The following is a 21357-nucleotide window of genomic DNA, read 5'->3' on the forward strand; positions in this document are numbered from 1 at the left end:
AACAGCATTTTATCTTTATTCTGGCAGAAAGAATGGTCTCTTAATTTGCATCTGATTTTCTGGATGATTATCTACTTATTTGTGTCATTTTCTCCTCCTTATTTCTTTTAAGTTTTAGCAATGAAATGCTCTGAAAATATCTATAGTTATCTTTTTCTTTGGTTATGTCGATGAACAATAAAAAAAACCAAACCCATAAATGTTTCACTTGAGGCTCAAATAATTCAAAGCCATGCAACCTTTAAAAGATTATGTCTCCAGGCACCTGTACTCCTAGCTACTCAGGAGGCTGAGATCTGAGTGAGGATTGTAGTTTGAAGCTAGCCCAGGCAGGAAAGTCTTTGAAACATTTTGTTGTTGTTGGTTGTGGGACTTGAATTCAGGGCCTGAGCAGTATCCCTGAGCTTTTTCTCTCAAAGACAGAGCTCTACCACTTTGCGTTCAGCACCACTTCCATTTTTTTTGTGTTTTATTTTTGGTTGTTGTTCTGGTGGTTAATTAGAGATAACAGTCTCCCCTCCGTTCCTGCCCATACTGGCTTTGAAGCTCCATCCTCAGATCTCAGCCTCCTGAGTAGCTAGGATTACAGGCACAAGCCACCAGTGCTCAGCTTTCCTCTCCATGTAATCACAGAAAAAGCCAGAAGTGGAACTGTGTCTTAAGTGGTAGAGTGCTAGCCGTGAGCAAAAGGAGTTAAGGACAGAGCCCAGGCTTCAAGATTCAGGACCAGAAAAAAAAAAAAAGATTATGTCTTGTTAAAAATTTTGCCAAGATGAAACTCAAATTCCTCACGCAAGATTTTTCCGGGCACCTAGTGTTCAGAATAAGCAAAGAACATGTAGGCCTTCCTGTTCATCTTTTATTTGTTATGAGTGGAGATAGTTTTTTTAAATTTAAATTTAGTTAAAATGATTTTTTTTAGATTTATAGAAAAGTATCAAGAATAGTACAGATAACTCCTAATTCCTATATGTGTGGAGTCCAGTATTTACTCTTTTTTATTTTTGGGTTTGGTCAGAATAGTGTTTTGAGCTCAGAGCCTCGTGCTTGCTCAGGTGGTTGGCTAGGCTGGCACTCACCACTTGAACTCTGTTGGGTTTTTTTGAAATAAGAATCTCATGGATTTATCTGACCAACTTGGCTTCAAACCCTAACTTGCAGATCTCAGCCACTTGAGTAGGTAGGCTTATAAGAGTGAGCTATTGGTACCCAGCTCTCCTGTGTACTACTTGTCCAGCCATTTCAGTATACATTCATGAATATAGATTTTGAACTTTGGGGTATGATCTAAAAACAGTCCTTTACTTAAATTGTTTGAGCGGTGACAACTGGGAGCCCTTTCAGTTGGCTCCTGGAGCTTGGTGACATGTTGGGCCGCCATCTTCCTGTTTGAGCACTTTCTCACTGTCCCACATACCTATCTGCATGCTCTGAGCTCACCAAACATATTATCTGTTTCACTCTTAGACCAATTCATTTCTCTAAATTTCTGTAAGATACTCTAATTCCCTTTTCTAAAATAGTATTAGAAACAAAAGATTTGGGGATTAGAATGTCAGATGATTCTATGCCTACACACACACACACACACACACACACACACACACACACACACACACACACCCTGTACTAACCCAAGAATACACATTTATCTATAGATATGTCTATAGATAACCATTGATAGAAATTTCTATAGACATATATATATTTCTGTATGTAACCATCTCTGTAATATACTAAATATTAGTTCATTCTCATGCTAATAAAATAATTTTGGCTTTCTTGTTCATTTCATCTTTCTGTTTCTTTGGTGGAAAGAAAAAAGCAAATTCTAAAATTGAGGAAATCTGGAACAGATATTCTGTCAGTTTTCTTACTCATATCTACACCCACCACCACAGTGGGGCAGGCTGGATGCCATACCTTGTGCTGTTCCACAGATGTCTTACGTGCCTTACCCTCAGGACTCCCTGTCTAGGCCTGCATGTATTTTCCCAAGCACATCACCCTGTCTGTTGTGCTGACTCCATTCCTGCTGCCTTCCATCACACAGGGTCATTTTACTCTGCATTTTTCCTCACTTGATGATTTACATCTTGATCATTTATCTCTTTCTGTGAAAAGTTCAAAACTAAGAGCCAAAACAAACTCCAGAATGCGTTGAAGATAAAAACCCCTTGCGGTTTTCGACTCACATTGCCAAGATTTTTGGGGGAAAATAAATGAAACTCTCAGTTCATATGGGAAACAAGTTTTACATAGAAGCAGGAATAAGCATTGTCATATTGACATTTCTTACTTGAGTTCAGAAGGTTGCAGTTCTCAAAGTCTTTCTGTTTATGTGGTTTCTAGTAAGGTGGGAACTGCTGTCCGACTTATAGACAGAGAAACTGAGGGCTCTGACAGCAGCAAGTGCTGGTGTCACTTGCACTCATGTGGAGCAATGTGACTGCTAGGAAAGTCAAACAAAATGGCCATCTTGCAAGAACAGTTTAACTTTTACCTAAGAGAAATGAAAACATACATTCATCTGTTTAGATGTTTCTAGAAGTTTCATTGTAAGAAACAAACAAACAAACAAACAAAAAAAACCAATTAAAAGCAACCCAAATGCCCTCCAGCTAACAGATAGAGACACTATGGTAGCTCCATATAATAATGGAATACTACTCCAAACCAATTCGTGCTGCATGTAGGAACTCTGAGGAACTTCCAATATATCATGCTAACTGAAAAAAAAAAAGGCTGTTGTCAGGCTTCACTTATATGACATTACGGGCAAGGCAAAAGATAGAGAAAAGTTGGATCAGTGATTCCTAAAGGTTTGAGGAAGGAGAAGGATTGGCTACAAAGGAACAAAGGGAACTTCTGGCATGGAAGAAATATTCTCTATCTTAAGAGTGGTGGTTAAGGGCTGGGAATATGGCTTAGTAGTAGAGTGCTTGCCTTGCATGCATGAAGCCCTGGGTTCGATTCCTCAGCACCACATAAACATAAAAAGCTGGAAGTAGCACTGTGGCTCAAGTGATAAGAGTGCTAGCCTTGAGCAAAAAGAAGCCAGGGACAGTACTCAGGCCCTGAGTCCAAGCACCAGGACTAGCAAAAAAAAAAAGTGGTAGTTAATTATACAACCTATATCTTGGTATAAGTTCAATAACCTCATTGTACTACTACTTAAATATAGAAAAATATAATTAAAAAATCAAAGTATAGGCCAAAAAGGGTAAATTTCACACTATACTTCAATTTTAAAATGAGAATAAAATGGGTAAGAAATGTACTCATTACCCCTCTGTACATCACCTTGACAATAAAATTAAATTAGAAAGAAAAAGAAAAAAGGAAGATGTCAAGTAAGCAAATAAGCATAGCCATGAAGTAGAATCAGGAATTAAACCCTTATCTTTTACATTCAAAGTCTAGTTTACTTAATTGAGAAATTTAAAACAAAGTTTTAAAGGAGGCTGAGATCTGAGTGTCATGATTCAAAGCCAACCTGGGCAGGAATGTCTGTGAGACTCTTATCTCCAATAAAAACTACCCAAGGGGCTGGGAATATGGCCTAGTGAGAAAGTGCTCGCCTTGTATATACATGAAGCCCTGGGTTCGATTCCTCAGCACCACATATATAGAAAAAGTCGGACGTGGCACTGTGGCTCAAGTGGTAGGGTGCTAGCCTTGAGCCAAAAGAAGCCAAGGACAGTGCTCAGGCCCTGAGTTCAAGCCCCAGGACTGGCAAAAAACAAAACAAAAACTACCCAAAATAAGCCAAAATGGCAATGTGGCTCAAGTGGTAGAGCACTAGCCTTGAGCAAAAGAAGCTCAGGGACAGCAGCATCAAGGCCCCCAAGTTCAAGTCCTTACAACCAGCACATAGACACACACACACACAAATACTTGTCTAGAAAACAAGTATTTTTTCTCTTCCCCTGCTTTACATAATATCCCAGACAGTGTGGGAATCCTAAGTGCTGGCCCCTCTTTCTGTCCACACTTGGAAGTAGAGTGCTCACTGCTGCTTACTTGGGACTGACATACTCAAGGACTTAGAAGGGCAGTAGCTAAACTAGTCATGATGAAACCCTATCTTTTTTTTTTTTTTTGGTATGTGTGCAGGTACTAGGGCTTGAACTCAGGGCCTGGGTGCTGTTCCTGAGTTTTTTTTGCTCAAGGCTAGTGTTCTACCATTTGAGTCACAGCTCCATTTCTCTGTCTCTCTCTTTCTCTGTCTCTCTGTCTCTCTTTCTGTCTCTGTCTCTCTGTCTCTCTGTCTCTCTGTCTCTGTCTCTCTGTCTCTGTCTCTGTCTCTGTCTCTCTCTCTCTCTCTGTGTGTGTGTGTGTGTGTGTGTGTGATTAATTGGAGAGAAGAATCTCACAGACTTGTCCTGCTTGGGCTGCCTTCAAACCATGATGCTCAGATCTCAGTCTCCTGAGTAGCTAGGATTACAGGCATGAGCCACTGGGGACTGGCAAGACAGTATCTTAGACTCCAAACAACAGAGAACAGCAAGTGTTCAGAGGATGCAGAAAAATCAGAACCCTCAAACACAACTGGAAAAAGGGAATGTAAATGGTACAGCCACTCTACAATATAATCCAGTAATTCCTCAAAATGCTAAGCACTGAATTATCATGTGACCCAGGAATATCCAAGAGAAGCAAAAAATATATGTAAGTGCAAACCTTTTATTCAAATGTTATTGTTATTCATCATAACAAAAGCATAAATAACTCAAGTGTTCATGATCCAATGAATAATCACACAATGAAATATTATTCATCCATAAATAGACATGTATTCCTGCTACAACATGGATGAATCTTGAAAATTTATGCAAGTGAAAAGCCAGATAAAAAGGACAAAAATGTTTGGATTAGTCAGATGTGAAAGGGGGGAAGCATGAAGGGATAAATGTGGGAGACAACAGGACAGGTACATTGTGGCCACAACCCCTCAGTGTAACTAAAATGCATGGGCACTACTTGATCTGTCATAAGAACTTAGTAAAAAAAAATTAAGAGCAGTGGGCTACTTCTCAGTATTGCCAGTAGGATGAAGAATGAATGTGAAATGAAATAATGAATGTAATTGTTTATTAATAATTGCCATACAATTCCCCTCCCCCCAGGAGAGGATGACAAAATCCTAAGTCAAAATAGGCTACTTGGTTCTGTGTGGAATTTTAGTCCCAGAATACCTCTTTCTCTCATTGGCACAAATAAAATGTGAACTTGTAATAGACCACCTAGGAGATACTCTTGCCTTGTCTGGGATGAGAACAGTAACTAAGTTCCTACCCCTGGCTTAAAACTGGAGTTTTAATACCATTGTACTTTAAAACAGCGAGAAGTAAATGTTTTTGTGATTGTTATGAGATGTTGATAAAATCACACTGTAAGATGTAAGAAAATAAAAAGACAATTTCATAGCACACTTTGTGTGGGTTTAGCCTGCTTATCTTGTCTATTGGTTAGTGACTGAGCTACAGGGAACTACAATTGGAAGCCTGTCTTATGTTTAGAAGACAGTAAAGAGTGTTAGTTAACTTACTTGCAGAAGTAGGACTTGGAGGAAAGGATTTGACAAAGTTGTTAAACCAGTTGGAGGCAGAAAAGGAAAGCTAGCTGATTTCTGAACAATGTCATTTTGAAATTCGTTTTGGCCCTCAGCATATACATACACTTCAGTATTTTTGAGTTAGAACTGCCAGAAAATCAGCAAGTGCTCACTTTCTTTGGCCAGCAAAAGCATGACTCTCTGTGCAAAAAAAAAAAAAATCCTCTGCACATTTATAAACAAGAACCTTTAGAAAAATCCCCTCTTGCTGAGAGATATGACAACAGATATATTTAACTGGGCTGTAAAATAAAACAGATACTACAAATGCCATTGGATTTGGGAAGCACAGGAAAAAATCTTTTTATGTCTCTTCTGCAACAAACTTATACTTACACCTTTCTGTCCCCCAGGTATCTACCCTATCCTGTGCTGGCTTGCTGGACTACCACCTAGTGTGCACCATTGCTTCACCTTCTCAAACAAGCATGTTCTCATTTACTTTCACTTTCTCCCCCCCCCCTTTTTTTTTTTTTACCACTGCACCTTTGTTGTTTTCCCTCCCTGCAGGCTATGGGATAACAATTTCTAAGTGATCTTTGACTTCCTACCCTAATCCCAGGCAAAAACTTTTCTGCCTCACAGAATCTTCCAGAAAAAAAAGACCACTGGATGGCCTTGATCAGGAGCTGGCCAACTTTGTCTTTGAGAGGCCACAGGACAAAGGGCTTCGTCTCTGAGAACCATTTGGTTTTTGTTGCAACTCCTCTGCCATGTAGTATGGATGGCATGGGAACAAGTGAGCATAGCAGAGTGGCTTGAATATACTTTTATTTATGGACACTGGACTTGGTTTCCTGTCATTTTCACCTACCACAAAACATATCCTTCTTTTGATTTTAAAAATACAGTAACAGTTGTTGGCTTGTAAAAATGTGCAAGAACAGGTGGTGGGATGGATTTGGTTTGATCTAGGACAAACTCTCAACCCAAACCACAAGTTTCTTCCTTGCTTTGCAGCCAGCCAGTCAGCCAGGCTTTCTGTAAAATGTCTCTCTTTATAAGGTACTCCCTTCCATCAGAGGCAGCCTGTTCTGGCAAAATAACTACATCTGGCTTTGTCTTTCAGTTCACAAAAAATACATAACTCACTTTACCTTCATGGAAGTCCTTCAAATACTGAAATGTACCTATCCTGACCACCTCATCTAGTCAAAAAAGCTCAAGTGTTGTTCTCTTCCATGGGTTTTGTTTATTTGTTTTAGTATCCTCTCTACTTTAGTCTACAAAAAATCCTTCTGCAAATGTGGACTAAGGATACAACACTCTGGAATCCCCAGTTGGAGTGAGAATAATGCTATGACATTCATTCTGTGATCTATTTGCCATTGTGAACTATGCACTTTTCAGTTTGGCTCAGAAAATGTGACAGTCATCTTGTGAATTTTCCGCATCACTTATGCTGACGGATTCTCATGTAGTGCCCATGCTCTTCTCTTCATTAGGGCCTTTTACTACCCACAATGGCGATGAGTATTGCCAAAGCTTGATCCTTGAAGCCTTTATTTCTCCTACACACAAAAAAGATTGATCTTAGAAAACAGACTCACTCTGGCTCACTCCTCCCTTTGATAGAATAATTCAACAATTATATCTATAGCCTCAATCTAGTACTATCGCCCTCTGCATAGAAGATATCCATTTAAAGACCTTACTTCATGCTTACTGTAAAATCTACATATTTCAAACTAGCTATTTACCCCTATAAGATGATGCAAATGATGATTATAACAATAGTATCCACAATAGTGGAGCAACTATCATTTCCTGAACATCAACTTTGTGACAGACACACTATCTTATGCTAAGAACTGGCTTTCTTACTAGACCTTTCTAGTAACCTGTATGCAAACTACTCTTGGTCCTTTTTACAGTTAGGGAAAGTAATTTGGCTAATCAAGGAAGTAATTTGGTTAAATGTGCTGCTAATAACTAGTTAAGGGGGTCCAAGACTTGAACCCTTGCTTGTCTGAATCAAAGGATGTGTTCTTGACTACCTTTGATGGATCTTGGAACTGTCTGAGTGATGTTACCAGCATCCTTATTTATTCTAAACACTGCCTGGAAATCCTAAATTGAGTCTTGACCCTTGCCTCTCCCTCAGTCTTCCTATCCAGCCATTCTTTGGTCTCCTGGGATTCTTTCTCCTAAATATCTTGGAGTCGTTCCGCTCATTTATTCTCACCATCATGCTAAGTCAGACTCCTGGTCATCTACGGTTTACTTCAACCCTCTTTAGAAGGATCCTCATCACCGAGAATCCCTCTTTAATCCTGTCAAGCACCCATCAGTGGTTGTGGGAACTTAAGGAAGGGGAGGAGAATGCAGAGGTGCAAATGTCCCCACATCTCTGGACTGTGTTTCAGTCCAGGGCCAGTCCTGCATGTTCTCTTCCCTAATGATGTGCATAGTATTTTAATGTCTGCATAAAGTATGAGGTGTGATGAGGAGAAATGAAGTGAATTCTCATGTGAGGCTTATGGGATCTGAATCACGGGATTATGTTCTCACCCTGTAGGTCCATGTGGGCCATAGCCTAGCATTGGGCCAGGGCAGGAAGATCCTAGAAATCACCGTCCTTATCATCTGTCCTGCTCTGATCTGCAGCAGAATACTCCCCCCTTTCCCTGACCTGCTCTGCCTTCCAAGGGTTTGAGGGCAGGCTGCTTTGGCAGACAGAGGCCATAAGGCCAGGATTCACTTCCTCTTCTACCACAGGCTTCCCAAAGCCCTGCTCAGTGGTGAGTACAAGCTTCTAGGCACTCAGTGGGCAAGTATTTTTGTGAATTCTTGGAGAGTCTCCACATATAGGGACATAACAAATAACATGTGAAAACCCACAATGAAAATGTCAACTTAAGTTCACTGTTTTCTTAGCATGTGGCTTATGCATTAGGACAGGGGTATTGTTTCTCTACAGAATATATACCAACATGCCACAAAACTCAATACCTGGAGGTGCTACCCTCATTAGCTGTCAAATTAACCATTCTGGGTTACTCCTAAAATCACTCAAACAAACCAGGATTTTATGCTTCCATTTCTTGCCTCATGGCATCTCATGACAAGGATTCATCTTGCCACAGATTCAGGATGACACATAAAGCAGTACAAAAAAGAGTTTGGGCTATGTGGGTCAAAGCCCAAGCTTAGGCCCTGCATGGCTATGTAATATTGGGCAAATGACATGGCCTTCCTAAATTTCTGCTTTCTTTTTTTTTTTTTTTTTGGCCAGTCCTGGGCCTTGGACTCAGGGCCTGAGCACTGTCCCTCGCTTCCTTTTTTTCTCAAGGCTAGCACTCCGCCACTTGAGCCACAGCGCCGCTTCTGGCCATTTTCTGTATATGTGGTGCTGGGGAACCGAACCTAGGGCCTCATGTATCCGAGGCAGGCACTCTTGCCACTAGGCTATATCCCCAGCCCTCTGCTTTCTTATTTGTAAAATAAAGCACTTATGGGCTGGGAATGGGGCTGAGTGGTAGAGTGCTTGCCTAGCATTCATGAAACCCTGGGTTTGATTCCTCAGCACCAAATAAACAGAAAAAGCTGGAAGTGGCTCTGTGGCTCAAGTGGTAGAGCACTGGCCTTGAGCAAAAGGGAAGCCAGGAACAGTGCTCAAGCCCTGAGTTCAAGCCCCAGGACTGGGAAAAATTTTTAAATAAAAAAAAGCACTGATTCCCATCTTTTGTGGTTTTGTGAAAGCTACATGTGATACAGAATGCAAAGTGTTTGCTATGGTGCCTTGTGTCAGGCATAAAATCCACTGTAGCTCCATCATTAATTTCTCTATTACCACTTATAATTATATAAAGAGGGGGGTTATTAGACACCTCAAGTAGTTAGTTGTCAAATTAAACCATTCTTTCCTTCAATAAGATAATTTCACTTGCTCATTCATTATTCAGCATGATGTTAGGAAGGCATTTCATGAGTATCCGAAGTTATACCTGAAAACGAAATGGAGACATATCTGTTGGGTGGTTGTAGAATTAAGAAGATTCACTTCTTGGTTAAAAATACTTTGCAAAAGGAGGAACCTATGGCTCAAGGCCAACCTGATGAGTTTCTAGGGCTGTGCCAGAAGGTTTTCTCCTAATTCCTATTTGTTTTGACATTCTTACTAATAATCAAAAACACACCTATTTATCAAATCTGAATATTAAAAAAACACAAGGAATGGTAGCAAATTCAATGCCTAGCTAAATTAAGATTTAAAATTATGCTGATAAACTTGAAAGCCCCCAAATTATTGTTTGGCAGACTCAAGTATATTTATAAGGAGGAAGGTTTTCCTTTGGCTTAGGAAAGCATGTTAAAGGCCTGTCATAATGGATTTGTTGATCTATGAAGAAACAGTAAAGTGTGTGTTTGAGAAAGTTTGTAAGAGAACTGCAAGAGAATGATTCCTGCATTTGGTGAGTGATGGGAATATAAGACCTTACCTCACACACTGGCTGATGCAGACATTTCTAACTGTGCCTGGGAAAGCACAGTTCCCTTCTGTCCCTCCAAAGTTCTGCAGCCTTCACACGTCGACAAGGAGTGTGTGCTTGCATGACATCTCTGCAATTCTCATGGCACATTCTCTGGGTCTATAATTTGGCAGCAATCACACTATTTCCATTTACTAAGAACCATATTGTGCTTGGTGAAGCTGGTGAAATTATCCCATTTTATAGGTGAAAATATGAAGACAGAACTGTCCTTTTCCCACTTACCTACTGCTCGAATTCTGATCTCTCACACAATCTACAGGGCTTGGCATTGTTGTTCCCTTCCCCTGCTGGTGTTTATTAATCCAATATTTTATGTTATTTTCTCGGAACTAGATTGTGAAATCGCTGAACAAGATAGTGTGTCTTGGTAATTTTTAATTTCTTCTTCTATTCATTGATCGATTGTTAATTAATGGGCTGAGATAGAGTTTCACCATGCAGTCCAAGCTGTGATCCATTTGCCTCAGGTGAGTATTACTGCATGCACTTCCTGCTCTATTTTTCTTAATATTTCTTTTTCTTTTCTTTTAGTGCTGGTCCTAAGGCTTGAACTCAGGGGCTGAGCACAGTCCCTGAGCTTTTTTGCTCAAGGCTAGCACTGCTTATTACTTGAGCTACAGCTTCACTTCCAGATGTTTTGGTACTTAATTGGAGATAGAAGTTTCATGAACTTTCTTGCCTGAGCTGGCTTCAAACCGCAGTCCTCAGATCTCAGTCTCTTGAGTAACTAGGATTACAAGCGTGAGCCACCAATGCCTGACTTTTCTTAACATTTCTAAAAGCACCAAATTCAACAGATCCAATTAGCATTGTTCATTCATTACATACTTACATACTGGGCATCTACTATATGGCTGACACTATGCAAATAACCTATGATAGAGCTAAAAACAAATTTCTAGTCTAAGCAGACAGGAAAAAAAATAGACAAATGAATGAGCTCTGACTTTCAAGCTAAGATATGATCAAGAGAAGGCAGCAGTTATGGTATGAACCAGGGGAGATGTCAGGCACTGAGAACAGAAAGTACATAAGAGCGAAAATCAGCCTGGGGGAGAAAGCTAGCCTGGCATGTTCATGGAAGAGAATAAAGTTCAAGTCTGTGTGGCTGGAACAGAGCCAGAGAGATGGGTGGGCAATGTAGTGTTAGGCTGGATAGGCAAGCAGCAGCAAACTCATGTTGTGCCGAGCCACTGAGGGAACTTCCAACAAGGGACGTAGATTTTATGTCTATAAAATAGCACTCTGGCTACTCACTGGAGAATAGACTATAAAATACATCGGTGCGAATGCAGTATAGAGGTCAGACAGTGGGGGCTGGCTCCAACCAAAGTGAAATAGAAGGGTGGTCCAACTCAGGATGCATTTTTATAGGAAAAACAAATGGGACTTGTTGATTATCTGAATGTCTGGAGTTTGGAGAAAAGAGAAGAAATCAAGGATGATTCCTAGGTTGTTGGCCGGAGAACCTAGGAAGATAGTAAAGCTATTAGCTAAGTGGGAAAGACAGTTGTGTTGGGTAAGTGGGGAAGATACTGGTTCTGTGCAAATTGGGCAGGCAGGAGGTGATAGCTCTACAATGTCATCTTTAAGATGCTTTTTAGACATGAAGGCATAAGTTCTGAGAGGTTAGCAGGTTTTTTATGTCTTATTTTGTGCAGAATCCCTGTGCACAAAGCAGCATTTCAGACCTACGTTGGTAAGGAAAGAAAAAATAAAGCCAACCCCAGTGGGAGGCATTGAGAAGGCAGCTGGATTTATGATTGTTTAAATCATTTGGGCGAATGCAGATTCTTGGCAAAACATAAATATGTTCTTCCTTGGCTCTTACATGTGCAGTAAAGATCTCAGAGACAGTGGGTTTTCCAAGAGCTGTGTTAAACATCCTAATAGGGTCAGCTAATGAAGTTCTGAGGAGAAGCTCAAAATCTTAATCTCGGAAAGCTAACCTGGTCAGGGTGCTCACCAGCTAACTCTTTCAGGTTAGTTAGATCTGATATCCAAGGGCATGGTCCTTGAGAAGCACTTTGACACATTAACTATTTTTGATAATAATAGTGATGATGATGGTGGTGATAGAAATAATAATGATTATAAATGTTAAAATTCTTATTTGTCATTTAGCCAGTTTTCTCTTTCTTCCAGTCTCAGGACTGAAGTGTTAACCTGAAGGTTGCTTTCCATGAAATAAAACAGTCTTCCCCAAAGCCCTCTCATTTCAAGGACCAGTCGCTTAATACCAAGGAGATTCCATATTTTCAGCATCAGGAAGTGAGGACAAGATCACAATAGCTTAATAGCTATGTCCATATGAACACATAAGATTATGCTAACCGAAATGAAGTTATGGAAATAAGTGGTTTACCATTGTTGGTGTTATTTTCAACATACCATGTGAAACTATGCCTTTTCCTTTTGTCTTTTTCCCCCAGGGTTTTGCCCCTGATGTCACTGTAACTGATTTTGGTGCCCTGGGTATTGTATAAACATTTATTGGAACTAGGGAAGGGAAGGGGAACATCAAAATGGAGAGACAAAGAATAAAAGATGAACCAATGAAACAGCAAATTGACTTATAAAACTATATGCTGTAAACAAATTCATGGGGGGATGGGAGGGAGGAAGGAAGAGAATGAGGGAGGAGGTAACAAGTTGGATAAGAATTGTACTCACTACCTTATATATAAAACTGTAGGGCTGGGGATATAGCCTAGTGGCAAGAGTGCCTGCCTCGGATACACGAGGCCCTAGGTTCGATTCCCCAGCACCACATATACAGAAAACGGCCAGAAGCGGCGCTGTGGCTCAAGTGGCAGAGTGCTAGCCTTGAGCGGGAAGAAGCCAGGGACAGTGCTCAGGCCCTGAGTCCAAGGCCCAGGACTGGCCAAAAATAAAAAAAATAAAAATAAATAAATAAAACTGTAACTCCTCTGTACATCACTTGACAATAAATAAATTTTAAAAATGCAAAAAAAAGAACAGGTTTCATTTAAAGTGAGAGATCCAAGGCATAAAGCTCATTTAGCATTTCATTCAACAGCACCCAGCAGAAGATCCAAGAACATTGGCTCTGGAATCCAGAACCTGGGATCATATTCTAGCTCTGAAACTACACATCACTTAGCTTGTCTGTACTTTGGTCTCCTTATCTGTTAAGTGGTTGGTGACTATATTAACACAATTATAATGGAATTTTTGTATCATGAATTATTCCAAAAATGCAGTTAGTTTAGTGGGTTTCCTTGTAACAAATACCGAACCATTAGCATCTTTGTTCTCTGCTAAGGGTTTCATGTCTGTCATGTCTCTGAATACTCCTCTAACACATCTCAGGCAGCTAATACTATGACCTGCCTGTGCTGCTTAATCCTGACTGTCAGTTTGATTGGTTTGAGAAGTACCTGAGATTAGTAAAGCATACCTCTGAACGTGTGTGAGGACCATTCCAGAAAAGATTAATGAAGTGAAGAGGTGACCTGCCTTGAATATGAGCAGCACCACACCACAGTCTGGGGGCCTGGATGGAACAAAAGTAGGGACAGGATAGGACCCATGAATTCGGACATTCTCTCTCTTGTTCTGAATCACTGGGCAAACAGCCCCTGTGCATGCTCCTGCCGCCTTGATAAACTGCTTCATGGCAGGCTCAGAATCACAGAGCCGAGTGACCACCGACTGAACTCTCTGAAACCTGAGCCAAAATAAATCTTCCTCTCTGAAGTTGCATTTCTCAGGTATTTGGTCACAGGGATGTAAAGCTAACACATTACCTCATTTAAAGATGAGGGATTAGGTGTCTGGCTCCTGGTTAGACAGTTGGGAATGGTGGATTAGAACCCAGGCAGCTGGCCTCCAGGGCTGCTCCTGAATGATTAGGTGCCATCATGCCTCTCTTATTTCTCACCTGCCATCTAGTGAACATTACTGTGAGTGAGGAGAGTGGGAGAGTCTAAGGGTGCTATTTGCCAAGAACCATGAAGCACGATTTGAATGCTCCTAAAATGTTGTGCTGCACAGCTGAGTCTCTGTGGTGTTAATGTCTACTGTACCTGATTTTTTTTCTTCTTTTGAGATGGGGTCTTGCTACATTGCCCAGGCTGGCTTTGAACTCATAGGCTCAAATGATCCTCCTGACTCAACTTCCTGAGTAGCTGGGACCTACAGGTACCTGGCACCATGCCCAGCCAAGCCTACTGTATTTCATTAGACCAGAAATTTCTAGAGAAAAATGTCTGTTAGTCCAAGATATGCAGTGAAATGATCTGGGGGAAAGAATATAACATCTGCTTTCAGACATGCCTCTGGGAAGGCATGCTTTTTGTCAAGGAGAAATAAAATTTTCCAAAGGGAGTTGAAATTTCCCTCCCCACTGCCCCAAGGGGTTTCACCAGTACTTTGCCCCATGAGAGCTCCCCTTTGAGGAAGAAAGTTTGTACAGCAGCCTGAATAGGATTGCATTTTCTGTCTGCTTTTATAAAAGGAGAAAGAAAAAGAAGCTTTGATGGGAAACATTCCTTAACGCTGTTGAGTATATAAGCCTAAAACAAGTATTTTTTCCAAAACATTTCAAGTAAAGGAACATATTTGGGCACGAGGGCACTGCCTCACCCCAACCATTATCATAAGTTGCTTTCTGCTTTCTGTGCAGAAATTTTGTCCTCAGCTGTGAGCACCAAGATTTCTAGTTGCTGAAATCTGCCAGTGACTATCATCATTTAGGAAGTATGTAAGAACTCTTGGCAGGAAGGAGCCAGTTTAAATGGCTTTTCTCTGGCCAGATAGTCTATTTGTAATTTCTCAGAGAATGAAGCACCTTGACATCCTTTGGAGATAAACGGTCTTAAAACTGAGGAGAGGATATCTGTTAAAAATCTACCAGATGGAAGGAATAAGAGATAAAGGAGTGTCGTCTTGGGCTACCCACATCTCTGTTGCTGAGAGACGTAGGTTGGTAAAAAGAAAACCTTTGACTGCATAGAAGCATATGCGAGAGAGAGAGAGAAAGAGAGAGAGAGAGAGAGAGAGAGAGAGAGAGAGAGAGAGACATGGGACTCAGAGCCAGGTAGAAGTCCTGCAGAGACTTCTAGGGTCTCTGTGTTACTGTGGACCTCCGTCTAGGGCTCATGACCTGTCCATCGACCATCCAGTGAGAAACAAAGAACACAGACTAATGCAAATGATCTTGCCAAGCAGACTGTTCTGTTAGGCCACAGGAAAAGTGGATGTGCCAATGGCCTCTTGAAGCTCAAAGTGGCTAGCCAGCCAGAGATATCAACTGCCTGTGACCCAGAAGAGGGCATGGCCATGTGGTATGGGCACTGTGACAGGCTGTAATGCCAAAACCTCACTTGGGTAACAAATCTCGAGAACCAGCTTGGAGGCACAGGCAGTGGAGAGCTCCGGTCCTCAGGGGGTCAACCACACAAGGACAGAGTCCATATTAAAGAGGCCTGAGGTTTGAGGACTCAAGGCTTGTGACCCAGAATCCTCCCTCACTTTCAAGCCAGAAAACAAAACAAGAGCACCCAAGGAGTGAGCATGAACTTCAATCTCAATTTACCTCACTTCTCTTCAGCATGACATGTGGTCTCTTTGGTAAAGAAGATGCAGGGGGGGATGGGGGTGGGGGTGGGAGAGGCTCACTGTCTCTTCCAGAAAGACAAATGGTTCAGGAATTTATTGTACAGGGAATAAAAACAATAAGATCAAAGGGAATGTGTGCTAGAGGAGGAAGCTGGACAGAGGAAGAAAAAGACACTGAAAGAACATGATTTGAGACTCCGTGGGTGGGCTGGAATTGGCTGCTCAGTGAGAATGGAGAGCGAGAAAACACGGGCTTGTTGAAGCTTTCTGTCAACAATACAGCTAGAGAGACCGGTCCAGATGAAGAAGGCCCAGAAAGATCTGTTTCTCAAACTAAGGTACACAGGGCTGGGCCTGCTCCTACTCTTTAGTGCAGCTCTGACTTCTACCTGCTTGAGGACTGACCCGTCCCATGGGCTTCTGTGTACTTTCAGGGAGACAGAGGAATTGCCCGCTGAAGTTGGTCCAGTGTGTACCTTGTTCTACAAGGCAGGAGAAGGAATGGGGAGAAACACACTTTCTAGTCACAATCCAAACCAATTGCCAATGATTTAACACCTGGTCTGCCTTTCTGTCAGCTAAACTTTTCTGTTATTTTGCTGCCACATTTTGAGCTGCATTTTAACCATACTTTCCTAAGAACAAATGTTATGTAACACTGTCCAAAAGGCACCAGGAATTCTTCTCCCTTGCCCCTCACCACAGAAAAGTCATCGAATAAGGACTTGTTAGAATGTGGGAAACTTCTCACTCAGGGTTATATTCTGCTACTGACTAGCAGCAAGCTACCTCCCAAACCAGGAGGTGTTTTGCATGTGAAAAAATTGCTTGATGCGTCTTCCTGTCCCCCACCCTCATGATCTGCCACCCTATATTCCTCCCAGACCCCAACACCTAGCTCTGGACCCCAGCACTTAGCAAAGGCCTCTGAATTGCTTACCTTAATACCTCTGTCTGCACTGTCTGTATCACTATCATTGCCCATCCTTTCTGCCTTTTTTGGTAGTTGTTTGTGTTCATGCCTGGCAGCTGCACACTGTTATTTACTTCCCTTACAGCACAGCTTCCAAGCTGCCCTGCTTCTACAAAGTGCTGATGGCATGCATGCTGAGTGACAGGACATAGGAGCAAAGCCTCTGCTTTCTCCTCCAGTGACACACACTTCTCCATCAGCACTCATTCCAGGTTTCTTCCCTCTCCTTAGCATCCTAGAACACCTCAAGGAACAGATATTTCCTTCTCTTGAGGAAAATGTACTTATTTCATGTCTCTAATTTTTACCAAAAGCATTAATAGTGTTACCCCATCCCAACAATAATGGTTGCTGATTTTTTAATCCTTTTTGCCAGTCCTGGGGCTTGGACTCAGGGCCTGAGCACTGTCCCTGACTTCTTTTTGCTCAAAGCTAGCACTGTACTTAAACCACAGCACCACTTCCAGCTTTTTCTGTTTATGTGGCGCTTAGGAATCAAACCTGGGGCCTCTTCGTGCATGCTAGGCAAGCACTGTACTGCTAAGCTACATTCCCAGCCCCCCCACCTTTTTTTCTTTTTAATGACTGAAGAAAAAAAGAGACGAAGACTACAACATAACCAGTATGCAAGAGATACGTCTTGAGTGAATTGAAGAATGAATGAGTGAGAGATGGCCTAGGCTAAATAATAGGAAATTTGACTTCAAAGTTGGAAAAAAGGAAAAATACACAGGAGATTTAGGAGGAAAAAGTAGAAAAAGGAAAAAGTAGAAGAGGAAAAGGAGACCAAGGCTAACTAAAATCCTAAACCAGTAATTTAGGTTGATCTTGATTATTTAACACATAGGGAGGCAGTTGGGTGAAAAACAATAGCTTCTGAAGATCAACAGGTCTGGAGTCTGGTATCTCCCCAGCCTCTGTGTGACTGGACAAGTGACATAACCTCTGAAATCCTTTGCTTTGTTTTAAATTAAGTATAGATTATTATTATTTTTTTATTTTTTTTTTTTGGCCAGTCCTGGGCCTTGAACTCAGGGCCTGAGCACTGTCCCTGGCTTCTTCCCGCTCAAGGCTAGCACTCTGCCACTTGAGCCACAGCGCCGCTTCTGGCCGTTTTCTGTATATGTGGTACTGGGGAATCGAACCTAGGGCCTCGTGTATCCGAGGCAGGCACTCTTGCCACTAGGCTATATCCCCAGCCCCTAGATTATTATTTTTAAGACGAAGTCTTGTTTCACATCTTAGACCTTCCTCAGCCTTCTAAATGTTGGGGTTCCAGGCATGTACAACCAAGCCTGGATTGTTCTGAAGTTATTTTAGATGTACAGAAAAGTTGCAAAAATAGTAGACTTCCAGTCCACTAAGGGTATAAAACTGTTAAAAAGATCACTTTATAAGGACTCCTTCCTTCTCATTTTCTTCTACTTTGGCCTGGAGGCCTGAAAGTGGCTTTCACTATCTCAGACACTCCATCCACCACTGTGGTACCTTAGTCTATACCACTCTACAGTGAAAATGCCAGTGAAGTATACAGAAGATGGTTAATGATTTATTGGGCCAACCTTACCAAAAGTATTATGCTTCAAAATCTCCTTTCATACCTCCCTTTTCTCCCTCTCCTCACCCACCTCAATGTTTGTTGCCCAATAAAATAAAGAGTTAGAACTAATTTATTTATTTAAAAAAGTAGTAGACTTCTTGCATATTCTTCACCCAGCTTCCCTTGATGTTAACATATTGCATAGTCACAATTCAAATATGAAAAAAAGGGAATTTTCATTGATACAATAATAGTAGCTAAATGATTTGTCTTAATAGTATGGAAAGCCATGTTAATATGGATGCAAGGCCATGTTCAGTGAGGGGGGAATCAGAATTTATTAATTCTCTTCTAATGTCATGCAGAGTTTCTACCTGATGGTGTCCAGAGCAGATAGAGTTTAGCTGTCCTTATGCTATCCAGTGGAGCTCCTTTGGAATCTGCTTGTAATGATTATAGAAGACTGATTTTTAATCAGCATACCCATAATTTGTAGGAAAATAGATGCTTGAGAATCCTCAAAACTCACAGTTCTCCTAAGTAGTCTAAGTGTCTCCCAGAAATCTTGTTTATGTTCTGAAGTTGCTAGCTAAACTAGTTTCAGAGATGGTCTAAAACTGCTTCGACCCACATGTGGCTCATACATCCCTAGCTCCGAATCAGTGAAATAATTGATTCCTCTTTGATACCCAGGGTAATAGCACTGAGTGGGAGACATCCACGCTTAATTTAAAAAGTTCTGGCAAGTAACTTGCAGGTTCAGGTCAAATTAGGAAATTAAAAAAACCCAGGACAACAATAGGGTCCTAAAGATATAAGAATGAGTAGATCTGGAAGTTTAAAATAATTCATGGCATACAGGAAAATTCACTAGTAAAATCACTCCGCTTTTGGGAACTTTCATTTTCCAGTCTTTTTTTGTCCATCAGTAAAGACAAATAAGAATGTCAGGAAATTTATTTTAAATGGCACCTCAGGGGTGGAATTGTTAGCAAGTGTGAACCTGGGGGGATTCTGTCTTACTGAGTTTGGGATGAGAAGAGGAAACTGCAGCTGGAGCTGACACTAGCCTGATGCAAGCGAGAGAGGATATTTCAGGGGTGCAAAACCCATTTCTGGGATCTTACTATGTGGGTTTGGTACTCACAGCTGCTACCCATAAAGGATTAATGATCACAGGGTAGGAATCTTCTAACACCTCAGGTACCCCATTGGCAGGATGGGGCTCTGTGCCCTTTGAGAAGCTAGAAAGAGGCACCTGTAACAGGGTCAGCATAGTAGTGCTGGATGGATGCCACACCTCTTCTTGGGGTCTAGGGAGGGCATATCTAGACACAAAGCCCCTTGGCTCAGCCTCTACTACTCTTTGCATTCACCTGGCCGTTTTTCCTGGTCACTGACATTTGCTGTCACCTCCAGGGTCTTCATTGACAAGCTATGGAGTCTGCCAAGTGAGCTACAAAGCTAGAAAGGGTGAAAGTGACAAAGACTGTTTCTCTGTTAATCAGAGATGCAGCAACATGACACAGGATGGGAGAATCCTCTCAATGGTACAGTTTACTAATAAGAAACTAGCCTATTTGGAGTGTTCAGCCAAACAACAACCAACAAAATCCACACTAAAATTTTGTGATTTGATATTCAAAGCAAAAGTAAACACAGCTAAAACATATACAATGCCAACAGAAAAGTCTGTGTACAGGGGTGCACTGTGGAAAATAAAGGTCCCTTAAGCTCAAGCATAGTATGCTCAGATCACACTATGCATGAAGGCCTGCCTCTCCTTCCTGGCTTTCCTCTTTACCTTGAGGACAAAGATATGCCAATTATTGCCTTTTTGCCTCCCAATGAGTCCCTGAAACCTATATTTAAGCTCTATCCTAAGAATTTCCAGACTCCAGTCATACCTGTCCTCTTCAGAACTGGCTTCTGGCTTGGTCTGAGGCTTTGGAGCAGCTTTATGAGATGAAGATGCTCATGGGATGCAGAGGGAGGAGTGGGGTGATTCATGCCTCCCAGTGAATCACCCTATTGGCTCCTCACAGGTGCAACCCCAGGTGTGGTGAATTTTACATTTCTGATGAGGAACATAGGAGTCCTGAGAGTGGGAGAGAAAGTAGGATAGACAGATATGGCCAGGGGTCATGTTGCTAAAACACACAACTGCGACACAGCTCTCAAAAGCACCTGTGGGACTGAAAGTCTGATTGATAAAAGGGAGGAGGATTTGTAGATTCAGCAAGGAGTGGAGCTAAAATCCATCATGCTTGTGGGCAGGTAGAAGACAATGAGAGGTAGGAAGACAGTGGGGTGTTGATCTCATTGCCTGGGAGAACAGCCATTGTGGAGGAGGGAAACAGGTCGCTGAGTGGGATATCAACAGAAGACCAATCTAAGATGAAAAATGCTTAGAGATCATTGATGGAGATTCAAATACAGAAAAATCCTTACCTCATTAAATCTCATCACCAGGTCTTCAAGGGCATTATGCTCTCCACTCTGAGAGGTGAGAATTGATGCTGAGATGGAAGCTTTAAGGCAGGGCAGGGATCTCTGGCATTCCTGGGTACCCAAGTCTCGCGTTAAGAAGCAAAGGTAGTCAACAGGCAGGACCTTTCGGTAAATAGTCTGTTCCTGCTCTGTCAGGATGCTGGCGACTTCCTCTGGGAACTGAATGAGGGGCTGCAGATCAATCAGTTCCTTGCTGATGCCGGCTGAACTTGAAGGGAGGGCACTAGAATTGGCCATTGAGGTTCCTGGTTGGCGTTCTGGAAGAAAGCAGTAAAAGTCATGGTTATACCAAAGTTGGTATACTTGACAATGGAGACGTTCAAAGCCTTGTTACTCAGCCAGGTCCTCTGCTTGGTAAATAGTTCTACACTATCTTCTTTGTTATGGAGACCTTTCTGAGAATTATCCTGTTTATCCATACCCCTGGCCTCTCCTGTGAGGTAGAGACTGGGGTTTAGTTTTTCCTTTCTTTTTTTTTTTTTGGCCTGTCCTGGGACTTGGACTCAGGGCCTGAGAGCACTGTCCCTGGCTTCTTTTTGCTCAAGGCTAGCACTCTGCCACTTAAGCCACAGCACCACTTCTGGCCGTTTTCTGTATATGTGGTGCTGGGGAATCGAACCCAGGGCCTCATGTATAC

At 41.7% G+C, this 21357-nt stretch overlaps 1 protein-coding gene across 2 annotated transcripts in view; it reads right to left on the reverse strand.

Moving 5' to 3' along the window:
* The window catches only part of Plce1 (phospholipase C epsilon 1), a 332480-nt gene that overhangs the window by 86669 nt on the left and 224454 nt on the right, over nucleotides 1-21357 (reverse strand). For both annotated transcript variants that reach the window (XM_048338668.1, XM_048338667.1), the window contains exon 4: nucleotides 20661-20977. In XM_048338668.1, the coding sequence (XP_048194625.1) occupies nucleotides 20661-20977 (317 nt within the window). The remainder of the gene's footprint in view (nucleotides 1-20660; nucleotides 20978-21357) is intronic.

Source organism: Perognathus longimembris, chromosome 2 (genome assembly GCF_023159225.1).
Source record: "Perognathus longimembris pacificus isolate PPM17 chromosome 2, ASM2315922v1, whole genome shotgun sequence".
Lineage (NCBI taxonomy): Eukaryota > Metazoa > Chordata > Mammalia > Rodentia > Heteromyidae > Perognathus > Perognathus longimembris.